The sequence below is a fragment of the Drosophila gunungcola genome, unplaced genomic scaffold (genome assembly GCF_025200985.1).
Source record: "Drosophila gunungcola strain Sukarami unplaced genomic scaffold, Dgunungcola_SK_2 000001F, whole genome shotgun sequence".
Taxonomy (NCBI): domain Eukaryota; kingdom Metazoa; phylum Arthropoda; class Insecta; order Diptera; family Drosophilidae; genus Drosophila; species Drosophila gunungcola.
This window is the reverse complement of record NW_026453197.1, coordinates 16,530,622-16,541,481: the sequence shown is the minus strand read 5'-3', so window position 1 is coordinate 16,541,481 and position 10,860 is coordinate 16,530,622. Positions and strand designations below refer to the sequence as shown.

General features: G+C 48.5%; 7 protein-coding genes across 9 annotated transcripts; 4 read left to right on the top strand and 3 right to left on the bottom strand.

The window, feature by feature from the left end:
• Positions 1–533: 533 nt before the first annotated feature.
• On the top strand, positions 534–1,039 carry LOC128261407 (dolichyl-diphosphooligosaccharide--protein glycosyltransferase subunit DAD1). Its single transcript, XM_052995090.1, has one exon. It carries the CDS (start codon positions 645–647, stop codon positions 981–983), a length of 339 nt encoding a protein of 112 aa, XP_052851050.1. The 5' UTR covers positions 534–644; the 3' UTR covers positions 984–1,039.
• On the bottom strand, positions 996–1,816 carry LOC128261405 (protein PPP1R35 homolog). Its single transcript, XM_052995088.1, has 2 exons — positions 1,385–1,816; positions 996–1,323 (listed from the first exon to the last, which is right to left on the bottom strand). The coding sequence occupies exons 1-2, from the start codon at positions 1,703–1,705 to the stop codon at positions 1,036–1,038; spliced, it is 609 nt and encodes a 202-aa protein (XP_052851048.1). The 5' UTR covers positions 1,706–1,816; the 3' UTR covers positions 996–1,035.
• A 335-nt stretch (positions 1,817–2,151) lies between these two features.
• On the top strand, positions 2,152–3,021 carry LOC128261404 (uncharacterized). Its single transcript, XM_052995087.1, has 2 exons — positions 2,152–2,346; positions 2,413–3,021. Exons 1-2 carry the CDS (start codon positions 2,228–2,230, stop codon positions 2,963–2,965), a joined length of 672 nt encoding a protein of 223 aa, XP_052851047.1. The 5' UTR covers positions 2,152–2,227; the 3' UTR covers positions 2,966–3,021.
• A 323-nt stretch (positions 3,022–3,344) lies between these two features.
• On the top strand, positions 3,345–6,812 carry LOC128263336 (alanine--tRNA ligase, cytoplasmic). 3 transcript variants are annotated; one of them, XM_052998358.1, is made up of 4 exons: positions 3,456–3,473; positions 3,530–3,631; positions 3,699–4,703; positions 4,764–6,812. In XM_052998358.1, the coding sequence occupies exons 3-4, from the start codon at positions 3,709–3,711 to the stop codon at positions 6,667–6,669; spliced, it is 2,901 nt and encodes a 966-aa protein (XP_052854318.1). In that variant the 5' UTR covers positions 3,456–3,473; positions 3,530–3,631; positions 3,699–3,708; the 3' UTR covers positions 6,670–6,812. The 3 variants fall into 3 exon arrangements, with proteins under 3 accessions (XP_052854316.1, XP_052854318.1, XP_052854317.1); XM_052998356.1 differs by lacking the exon at positions 3,530–3,631 and having other exon boundaries at positions 3,345–3,473; XM_052998357.1 differs by lacking the exon at positions 3,456–3,473 and having other exon boundaries at positions 3,524–3,614.
• Positions 6,813–6,921: 109 nt separating this feature from the next.
• LOC128263340 (haloacid dehalogenase-like hydrolase domain-containing protein 2) lies at positions 6,922–8,087 on the bottom strand. The gene is made up of 4 exons (XM_052998361.1): positions 7,906–8,087; positions 7,549–7,845; positions 7,278–7,494; positions 6,922–7,223 (listed from the first exon to the last, which is right to left on the bottom strand). Exons 1-4 carry the CDS (start codon positions 8,031–8,033, stop codon positions 7,059–7,061), a joined length of 807 nt encoding a protein of 268 aa, XP_052854321.1. The 5' UTR covers positions 8,034–8,087; the 3' UTR covers positions 6,922–7,058.
• Positions 8,088–8,161: 74 nt separating this feature from the next.
• On the top strand, positions 8,162–9,600 carry LOC128263337 (mitochondrial ribosome-associated GTPase 2). The gene is made up of 2 exons (XM_052998359.1): positions 8,162–8,472; positions 8,537–9,600. Exons 1-2 carry the CDS (start codon positions 8,329–8,331, stop codon positions 9,536–9,538), a joined length of 1,146 nt encoding a protein of 381 aa, XP_052854319.1. The 5' UTR covers positions 8,162–8,328; the 3' UTR covers positions 9,539–9,600.
• Positions 9,543–10,668, bottom strand: LOC128263338 (WD repeat-containing protein 82). The gene has a single exon (XM_052998360.1). The coding sequence runs from the start codon at positions 10,571–10,573 to the stop codon at positions 9,620–9,622; it is 954 nt and encodes a 317-aa protein (XP_052854320.1). The 5' UTR covers positions 10,574–10,668; the 3' UTR covers positions 9,543–9,619.
• Positions 10,669–10,860: the final 192 nt, after the last annotated feature.

Sequence of the window (10,860 nt, the reverse complement as noted above, 5' to 3'; positions counted from 1 at the left end):
CATAAGTTTCAAAATAAAGACAAAGTTGAAACTACATTTTTTAAAAACTGATGGATATTACATCCGTAAAAATACTATTTTTAGAACAAAATTTTAAGAACAATTTCCAAACATTCAAGTTAATACTTAAGGAGAAAGTTTCTTATTACATTTTTTATGTAGTTTTAAATCAGCTTTGTTCCCTAAATGTTGTATTTTAATATTTGGAACCTTATGATTTGCTATTTAACGAACTTTATAACTAAATCCGTGTTTAGCATTTATAATTATAAGCTAAAAATAATATATAAATTCTTGCCTTAGGTTTAAAATATACTTAAGGCTTATCTTAACCTGAATCAAACAACTAACAAAATTTGTTCACATATCAGCTTAACATTTTCAAAGACAAAATTTTGTGTCAGGCAAATCAAGTTATAACCAAATTTAAAAAATGTAAAACCGATAGTTTTTCATAGCAACCAAGGTATCAACTGCCCACTGTACTTTAAGGCCTAATCTTCAAACTTTTCGGTATTATTTTCACATTCCAGCAACGGTCCCACTTGCGTGTTCTCTCCCATTTCGTGACGTGTCTGCGGTACATTTATTAAAAATCGCCTTTATCCTTAAAATACCGGAGAAATAGCCTATAGAAGAGCAACATGGTGGAGCTGTCGAGCGTGATTTCCAAATTCTACAACGACTACGTGCAGAACACACCCAAGAAGCTGAAGCTGGTGGACATCTATCTGGGCTACATTCTGCTGACCGGCATCATCCAGTTTGTTTACTGCTGCCTGGTGGGCACCTTCCCGTTCAACTCCTTCCTGTCGGGCTTCATCAGCACCGTCAGCTGCTTCGTCCTGGCCGTGTGCCTCCGGCTGCAGGCCAATCCCCAGAACAAGACCGTATTTGCCGGCATCTCGCCGGAGCGCGGATTCGCAGACTTCATCTTCGCCCATGTGATCCTGCATCTGGTGGTGATGAACTTCATCGGTTAACACAAAGCCATGTTGTATGCGACTCGGATATATTTATAATAAAAATGTAACTCTAATGGTAGACCTTCTTGTAAGCGCCGAGAAAATCGAAGGGTTCCTGTGTATAGTCCAATCGTAACTCGGGTTCCTTAATAGTCATTGCAATGGGTTCCACCTTCTCAACATAGTCGGCTAGTTGGGGCTCATTGCTGACCTTGCTTGGCTCCGATTCCTTGGACTGCTTGTCCTTTGAGGCCCCGCGCTTGAGCTTGAGCGGCTCCAGCACGGAGTCGTTGACATTCAAAGGCACCAGATCCTTGAAAACAGTCTTGTCCGGCGGAAAGTTCATCTTCTGGGTTACCTTTTGGGGTAAAATAGAATCGCCTTAAAATTTGTTCTATGTTGTTGAAGCCAGGACATACCTTTGGAGCAATGGCTGCCGCAGCTTCAGGCGAAACATTAGTGTCTGCCAGCATCTGGGTTATGAAGTGAATCTCGTCCTGCTTGCGGACGGTCGAATTGTACTGCGGCACGGCAAGCTTGTGCACCGGAAAGTGTCTCCTGAACGGCAAGCCGCCACTTCTTATCTTAGAACTGTCCGGAATCGGGATCTCCACGTCTATACTAAAGCAGGATTCGGTTGTGACATGAGGCCGAGTTGTCGACGGGATGGCCGATTGGACACGTCGCGTGGCGGAGTTCTTTTGGTTCACATTAAGTCGGGACTTGCGTTTGTGAGGCATTTTGAACAAAGCCGCAAGGACTACAAAACTACCTTTCCAAGTCACTCTGATTTTAAACAGCACGCCACACTGATGGGGGAATTTTGCAGCACTGGTGGAGACAGCTGTTCTACAGTAATGCTTCTGATTCAAAAGTGTTAATCATCAGTTTTTTATTGGATTTAAATAGTGTTAATTTATTTCAATATTCCCAATTCCCAGAAAGCGGGATCAGAAAAGTGTTGGTCTTCGTTTATTATTATGATAATATACATTTTAAGGTGTAAAATCTAATTAAGAAAAAAGTTTCCAGTTTGCACTGTAAACTAAAAGATTTGTTATTTTCGAAGAGTATTTATAGTTACATATTAAAAAAATTGTATATATATGCTATTTTGTACATATTAAATAACTTCTACTTTTCTTTTTTTCCAATAGCTACTGTGAGCAGCACAGCAATGCCGGTTCTTGCGTTTTACAACACTGCTCTCCACCTGCAGCTGATGGTTGGGCTCGAACCAAATATTTTGATTTATCCGAAAAATGGCATTATCCCGAGCCAAAACTGACGATCTGCCCAAAGATGCCGTTGTCATAACAGAGGATCAGGCCCTGAAGTACCAATGGAAGATCATAACTGCCTGGGACAAAATGGGCGATGTGTGAGTGCAAGACACCTTCAAACAAACCGCTTACCTAACAATCAAAACCCAAATAATTTCTTATAGGTGGTCCCTACGCTACGGTCCCGGAATTCTTAGTGCCTTGGCCGCCGGAACGGGCGCCTACATCAATAACCACTATCGCACCAAGCTGCGACTGGGAGGACATGGTCGGTTGTCCAGCTACCTGCCCATTGTCGCTGTTCCCGCCATTTTCACCATGCTGGCGCACAAATTCTTCATCCAGAGACCTATTCTGCTGAATCCACTGGGCGAATGCCCGGTATGCATTCAGGTGCGCAGCGCCTTCTTTCAAACCGGCCTGGGCATTGTGTATCCCACGATCCTGGCTCCATTCGCCGCTTTTATGTTTGCCACCAGATGCTACACATACCGCATTCCCTCGATCACGGAGAGTCCGCGCGAGGTGTTCCAGCTGTGGCGAAAGATCACCCGGCCCATTGTGCCCGCTTTGGGTACCATCATCTGCCTTCAAGCCCTAATCACCATGTTCCTCACCGGCCAGGAGGACAAGCAGAACTTCAATCTGATGCTGCGCATGCGGGAGATCGAACACCAGCTGGAGGAGGAACACCTGCCACAGCGAATCGACTTTTAATTGTTGTTAGATTGTTAACTGGCTAAAATAGAGACGCATTTTTGGTTTACTTTAAATGTTATTTGTGATTTTAATGGTTTGTTACGGTTTTGGAAGCTAATTTGGCACAAAGTTGCCAAAGGAATTATACCTAATTCCATATCTTTCGAACAATAATGCTTATTTTTATTTTAATTGCTTACATTTTTTTTTATTAGCTTATTAAAAGTGACGCATTTTTGAATCTAATGTATCCAAATGTAATTTTTTTGGGAGTTAATTGAATTCCATTAATATTCGAATACTTCATCAAAATATTTATATTGATTATTCCTTTTAAGCTGAGTGCTAAATGTTCAAATTAAAAAACTGTTATTTAAAAAAAAAGTTTTTTACCATCCCTGAACTTATCGATAGCCCGGCAAACTTGCCGCATTGCCTATCGGAACTATCGAAAGGTGCGAGTCCCTCACACGTTGCTGCAGTCGGCTGACGAAATTGTTTTGCATTTGCATTTACTGTTGAAATCGTGAGTAATACATAGCTTGTTTTGGTTTGGCAGCACCTAACCTTAAATATAAACAGATGGATACTCTTCTTACTTAATTTTCCTGTCACTTGTGTAACTCTGTCACGTACTGTGCAGTCTGCACTTTCACTGCTCCGATTTGTAGACCATTTTAAGGGGTTAGGGAGCCCCAATTGTCGCGTGGCAAGATTTATATTCAGTTCACCCACTACTTGCCCATTGCAGAACCAGCAAAATGAAATACCTGACCGCCAAGGAGGTGCGCGATGCCTATCTGGGCTTCTTCAAGGAGCAGAAGCACATCTACGTCCACTCCTCCAGCACGATTCCGCTGGACGATCCCACGCTGTTGTTCGCCAACGCCGGCATGAATCAGTTCAAGCCCATCTTCCTCGGCACCGCCGACCCCAACAGCGAGATGTCCAAGTGGGTGCGCGTGGCCAACACGCAGAAGTGCATCCGTGCCGGCGGCAAGCACAACGATCTGGACGACGTGGGCAAGGATGTCTACCATCACACCTTCTTCGAGATGCTGGGCAACTGGTCCTTTGGCGACTACTTCAAGAAGGAGATCTGCTCCTGGGCCTGGGAGTTCCTCACCCAGCGCCTCAGCCTGCCCAAGGATCGCCTGTATGTGACGTACTTCGGTGGCGACGAGGCCAGCGGTCTGGAACCCGACCTGGAGTGCAAGCAGCTGTGGCTGGACCTGGGCCTCAAGCCGGAGCACATCCTGCCGGGCAGCATGAAGGACAACTTCTGGGAGATGGGCGAAACTGGACCCTGTGGTCCCTGCTCCGAGCTGCACTTTGACCGCATTGGCGGACGAAGCGTGCCGGAGCTGGTCAACATGGACGATCCCGATGTCCTGGAGATCTGGAATCTCGTGTTCATTCAGTTCAACCGCGAGTCCGATGGCAGCCTCAAGCAGCTGCCCAGGAAGCACATCGACTGCGGCATGGGCTTCGAGCGCCTGGTGTCCGTCATTCAGAACAAGCGCTCCAACTACGACACGGATCTGTTTGTGCCCCTCTTCGAGGCCATCCAGGCGGGCACTGGTGCCCCAGCCTACCAGGGACGCGTGGGCGCCGACGATGTGGACGGCATCGACATGGCCTACCGCGTGCTCGCCGACCACGCCCGCACCATCACCATTGCGCTGGCTGATGGCGGCACTCCGGACAACACTGGTCGTGGCTATGTCCTGCGACGCATCCTCCGACGTGCTGTGCGGTAAGTAGTTACATATTAGTTAGTTAATACATATTTAAACTCATAATTATTTTTCTGCAGTTATGCCACGGAGAAGCTGAATGCTAAACCCGGTTTCTTCGCCACCCTGGTGAACACCGTTGTGGATCTGCTTGGCGACGCCTTCCCCGAGGTGAAGAAGGATCCCCAGCACATCATTGATATCATCAACGAGGAGGAGTTACAGTTCCTCAAGACACTGACGCGCGGTCGCAATTTGCTGAACCGCACCATCGAAAAGCTGGGCAACCAGACCATCATTCCCGGCGATGTTGCCTGGCGGCTGTACGACACCTACGGCTTCCCAGTCGATCTCACGCAGCTGATGGCGGAGGAGAAATCCCTGCAAATCGATATGGATGGCTACGAGGCAGCCAAGCAGAATTCATATGTGCTGTCACAGGGCAAGGGCGCCAGCAAGATCGATGAGATCAATCTGGACGTGCACGGCATTTCCCAACTCCAGGAGCAAGGAGTGCCCCCCACCAACGACAGCTTCAAGTACAAGTACGAAGCTGTTTCGGAGGAGCGGGACTCGGCCTACAACTACGGTGTGTGCAACAGCAAGATCGTAGCCCTGCGCTTCGAAAATCAGTTCGTGAACGAGATCAGCAGTGGACAGAAGGCGGGCATTGTACTGGACAAGACCAACTTCTATGCCGAGAGCGGTGGTCAGATCTATGATCAGGGTGCTCTGGTTAAGGTCAACGACGAGGCAAACGAATTCCTGGTGGATCGTGTCTACAACCGCGGCGGCTACATCCTTCACATCGGCGTGGTCGAGGGAACACTGAAGGTGGGCGACGAGCTAGAGCTGCACATTGATGTGGAGCGTCGCTGGCTGACCATGAAGAACCACTCGGCCACCCACGCACTCAACCACTGCCTGCTGCAAGTTCTGGGTAAGGACACCGAGCAAAAGGGGTCGCTGGTGGTGCCAGAGAAGCTGCGCTTCGATTTCAACAGCAAGGCAGCTATGACCATCGAACAGGTGGCCAAGACGGAGCAGTTGACCAAGGATATGGTGTACAAAAATGTGCCCATCTACGCTAAGGAGTCGCAACTGGCCCTGGCCAAGAAGATCCGTGGTCTGCGATCCGTCTTCGACGAAGTCTACCCCGATCCCGTGAGGGTCATCTCCTTCGGGGTGTCCGTGGACGAACTGGAGCAGAATCCCGATTCTGAGGCCGGCGAACAAACCTCCGTGGAATTTTGCGGCGGCACTCATCTCAGGCGCTCGGGACACATCATGGATTTTGTCATCAGCAGCGAAGAGGCCATTGCCAAGGGAATCCGTCGCATCGTGGCTCTTACTGGACCCGAAGCTTTGAAGGCACTGAAGAAATCGGAGGCTTTTGAACAAGAAATCATCCGACTTAAGGCCACCATCGATGCGGATAAGTCTGGCAAGGACTCCAAGTCGCATGTCAAGGAGATTGTCGAGCTGACCGAACAGATCTCGCATGCCACGATTCCGTACGTGAAAAAGGACGAGATGCGCAACCTGCTGAAGGGCCTGAAGAAGACGCTGGACGACAAGGAGCGTGCCCTGCGCGCCGCCGTCTCTGTGACCGTCGTGGAGCGCGCCAAGGCGCTGTGCGAGGCCAATCCCAAGGCCACCGTGCTGGTTGAGCAGCTGGAAGCCTTCAACAACACCAAGGCCCTGGATGCCGCTCTCAAGCAGGTGCGCAGCCAGCTGCCCGATGCCGCTGCCATGTTCTTGTCGGTCGACGCGGACTCCAAGAAGATCTTCTGCCTCAGCTCGGTGCCCAAGAGCGCAGTGGAGAAGGGTCTGAAGGCCAACGAGTGGGTGCAGCACGTCTCCGCCACTCTGGGTGGCAAGGGAGGTGGTAAACCAGAGTCCGCCCAGGCTTCGGGCACAAATTACGAAAAGGTGGACGAGATTGTCGAACTGGCCAGCCAGTTTGCCCAGTCCAAACTGTCTTAAATGCATCAAGCACTAACCTTCAATTACTCACAACTTTGATACACCCTTATGCTTAATTCTAATCCGTTGATCTGTTTCAAACAGCATTTCAGATGAGTTTTACGGCTATTTATAAAATAAATGCATTTATACACTTATAATAATTATTGGCGTTTGGATTTGAGGGAAAAAGACTAAATAAAATTGACAATTTTTAGGAAAATATAGAAGTTTAATGATTTATGATTATCACAATAAAAGTTTAAGCCATGAATTGAACTCATTAAGCACATTTAATTATTTCTCAAACACTACTGATATTAGTAATTTCTTATAGAACATTACAATAAATTAAAAATTCGTCAATAACTATTTCTTTTCATAATTATTTAAATACATAATATGTAAGTCTAAGATTTATTCTTCTGTATTATCCAATCCACTGCAGCGTCAAAGTTTTCCACCAAAGCTGTTGGTGGTGGCGATGGATTGACATCTGGCAAGTATTTGCCAGTCTTGACCAAAATTCCCTGCATGCCCACGCTCATGGCGCCCACAATGTCATCATAGGCATCCTGAAATCAGCAAGTTAGAACAGAAACTATAAAATATTAAGTTGGCCAACTAACATCTCCTATCATAACGCAGGAGGCGGGATCCCGGCCAGCAAGAGCTCCCTCGAAGAAATACGGATTGGGCTTGCCAATCACTTTGGCGGTTCGTCCTGTGGCGTACTCCAGACCCTTGACAAAGCATCCGGGACCCAGAGCCAGTCCATCGGCACGCTTGTAGTATTTACCCTGATGCACGGCCACCAGTTTGTGGTTCTTATTCTCCAACAAGACACTAAAGGAAAGAACATTATTAGGTAAATTAAGATGGCTGCATCAATATGCCCACTTGAAAGCCTCGTTCAGCCGGTCATAGCTAAAGGCCTTAGGTGCTAGGCCAATCACCACTGAATCCTTGTAGCGCCTGGTATCCTCCGGTGGAAAATCCTGGCGAGCATCATCGGACAGAATGTAGTACGGATTCAGTTTCTCATTCTCCACAAACGCGATTGCAGCACTCAAGGAACTGTATATCTCCAAGGGGTCCAGCTGGAAGCCAATCCTGCAGAGTCTTGCATGTAGAGTGGCCTTCGAGTCCTTTGTGGTATTTGTAACGAACTTGACCGCGACGCCAGCATCACGCAATCTTCACAGGACACCAGTTATGTTATAAACAAATATTTGGTTTTACTTGTCAATACCAAACCTTTTTAAAGCCTCGACCGCATTCGGAGTGGGTTCATCTTCCACGTGCAAGGTGCCACTGAGATCGATGAGGGCTGCTTGAATGGACATCCTTGTAAAGCTCCTGCTTCCTCTCAAGAACAAAAACATTTGCAAATTTCCAGCTGGTTCGATAATTTTCCGATAGACTTTTCGATAGGTTTTGCATCAGCAGGTTGATTTGCCATGGGTGTAGACTTTGTGTAGACCCATTTGAATTACTTTGATTTTTATTCTGTGTTTTCAAATATTGTTAAATTTTACCTTGAACATTTATTAACACTAATGTATTTTTATAATTCGATTTACTTCGCTATAAAACAAACAAAAATCTCAAGACTACCAACAAATCCCTCTCTTTCCAATGCATTTCTATTGACTACGCCTATGTTCTCCGTTCTTCGCAATGTTGTTTATAACCGGCAGATCTTTCCTAGGGCGGTTTTCCTTAGATATATCCAAAAATGTGAAACCAATTGGACTTATAGCCAACTATTGCCAGGCAGCCACTGCCCTGCGTCCAAAGAAGCCGAAATCCACCCGAAAAGAGGTAAGATCTTCAGCACTAAATAGATTTTACATAACTTGTCCATTCTTTTTGATTCCCCATCCAGGCGCAGTACTTTTCCGATGCCAAGAGGATTCGCGCCATCGGCGGAAAAGGCGGCGATGGCTGCGTGTCCTTCCTGCAACTGTGGTGCAACGAGAGGGCCGGTCCGGATGGCGGCGATGGTGGCCATGGCGGCCATGTAGTGTTCCAGGCCTCCAACGATGTGCGCAACTTCAACCACGTGGACAGTATACTTAAAGCGGAGGAAGGAGAGCGGGGTGGCTCCAAGGATTGCCATGGCAAGAATGCTAAGCATGCTGTGATCAAGGTGCCCATAGGCACCGTTATCAGGAATGCCCAGGGACTCATTGTGGGAGATCTGGGCCAAGCGGACCTCATGTTTGTGGCCGCTCGAGGTGGAGCCGGTGGCAAGGGCAATCGCTTCTTCACCACGGACAAGGAAACCAGTCCGAAGGTTTGCGAATATGGCCCCAGTGGCGAGGATCTCTCCTACACCCTGGAACTGCGCAGCATGGCAGACGTCGGCTTAATTGGCTATCCAAATGCGGGGAAGAGTACCCTGCTTAATGCCCTAACCCGGGCCAAGCCAAAGGTGGCTCCGTATGCATTCACCACGCTGCGTCCTCATCTGGGTACTGTGCAGTACGATGACCACGTTCAGCTTACCATCGCCGATCTTCCCGGACTCGTGCCCGATGCCCATCGCAACAAGGGCCTGGGAATTCAGTTCCTGAAGCATGCCGAGCGTTGCACGCTGCTGCTGTTCGTCTTGGACGCCAGTGCTCCGGAGCCCTGGACACACTACGAGCAGCTCATGCACGAGCTGCAGCAGTTTGGCGGTCGCCTAGCGAGTCGCCCGCAATTGGTGGTGGCCAATAAACTGGACGTGGAGGAGGGACAAGGTAATTTCGAGGAGCTGCAGCGCCGACTACAGAATCCCGTGCTGGGCATCAGTGCCAAGATGGGTCACAATCTGGGACAACTCCTGAACAGCATACGCAAAGGATACGACCGTCATAAGGACCAGTCCAAGACCTCCAGTTAAAAGCTTATGTTTTAGTTGTTTTCGATTGTTATTTATAAATTAAAATGTAATCTTATAAGCTACGCAAACGGAAAACACACACTACAAGCCCTCTTCGGATGTGGGCAGCCAGAAGGCCATGTTGGTGCAGGCGGAGGCCAGCATCATGTACTTGGGATTGAATTGGACGCACTGCACCGGCCCCGGATGGTCGCCATTCAGCACGGACACCTTGTTGCCCGTGTCGGCGTTCCAGATGTGCACACGTCCATCGGTGCTGCCCGAGAAGATGAACTGCGAGTCCGGGCTGAAGCTGGCCTCGATGGCGATGCCCTTGTTGTTCGGATAGCCGGTGAACGTTTGCAGCGGAGTGCCGTGGAAGGCGTCGACCAGACGGATGACCGAGCCATTTGTGCTGATCAGGATGGTTTTGCCATCCCGTGAGAACTTCAGCCCCGTCCAGTCGCACTCCTTCTCCTGGTTGAGCTTAAACGTGACGAAGGGGCCCTTGTCGAAGGAGCGCAAATCGTACAACTTGATGCTCTCCGAGTTGACGCCGGCGGCGAAGATCAGGCCCTCGGGATCGTAGGCGGCAATGGGGCGGCCGGAGAGGTGCATCAGGCCCTGGCAGTTGGGCGAGCGCAGGTCCCACAGCCGCAGCGTCTTGTCCAGCGAGCCGGAGAGGAAGGTGTCCTCCACCGGCGAGATGCACAGCGAGATGACCTTCTTGGTGTGGCCGGGAAAGTAGCGCAGGTATTTGTTGTCGTGCAGGCTCAGATACCGGATGGTGTCGTCCACCTTCGTGGAACTGTGGATGGCCGTGTTGTTGGCATGCGTAAAGTGGATCAAGTCCACGCCGTACTTTTTTGAGTTCACGGTGCGCGACTGCGTCCCCTTTTCGCAGTCGTAGATCACAATCTGGTCATCCTCGCTGCACGAGATCAGGTGCTCCCCGTTCGGCGCAAAGTCGATCGCGTTGATCTTGTCCGTGTTCTCCCGGAAGATCTTGGCCACCTTGAAGCTCCGCACCACCGAATCTATTAGTTTTATCTTCATTTTGATCCGCCGGATTCTGTTTTGTTTTCAATCTTTTTTTCGACGCGAGGCTCTGTTAGCGATGGCCACGGCTCGATTGGTGGTTGCGTTATCGATATCGAACAACTGTGCTGCAAATGGTTCCGGGATGAACCAGTTTATTTAAAATATTTGAAAAGCTAGCTACACACTAACGGTTGTTTCAAGTTTAACAACTAAACCAAAGTGTTATTGAAAATTAATTTATAGGGCAGTCAAAACTTCTTTATAAGAAATGTGGCACAACCATTCTTTTAAATGGTTTTAAA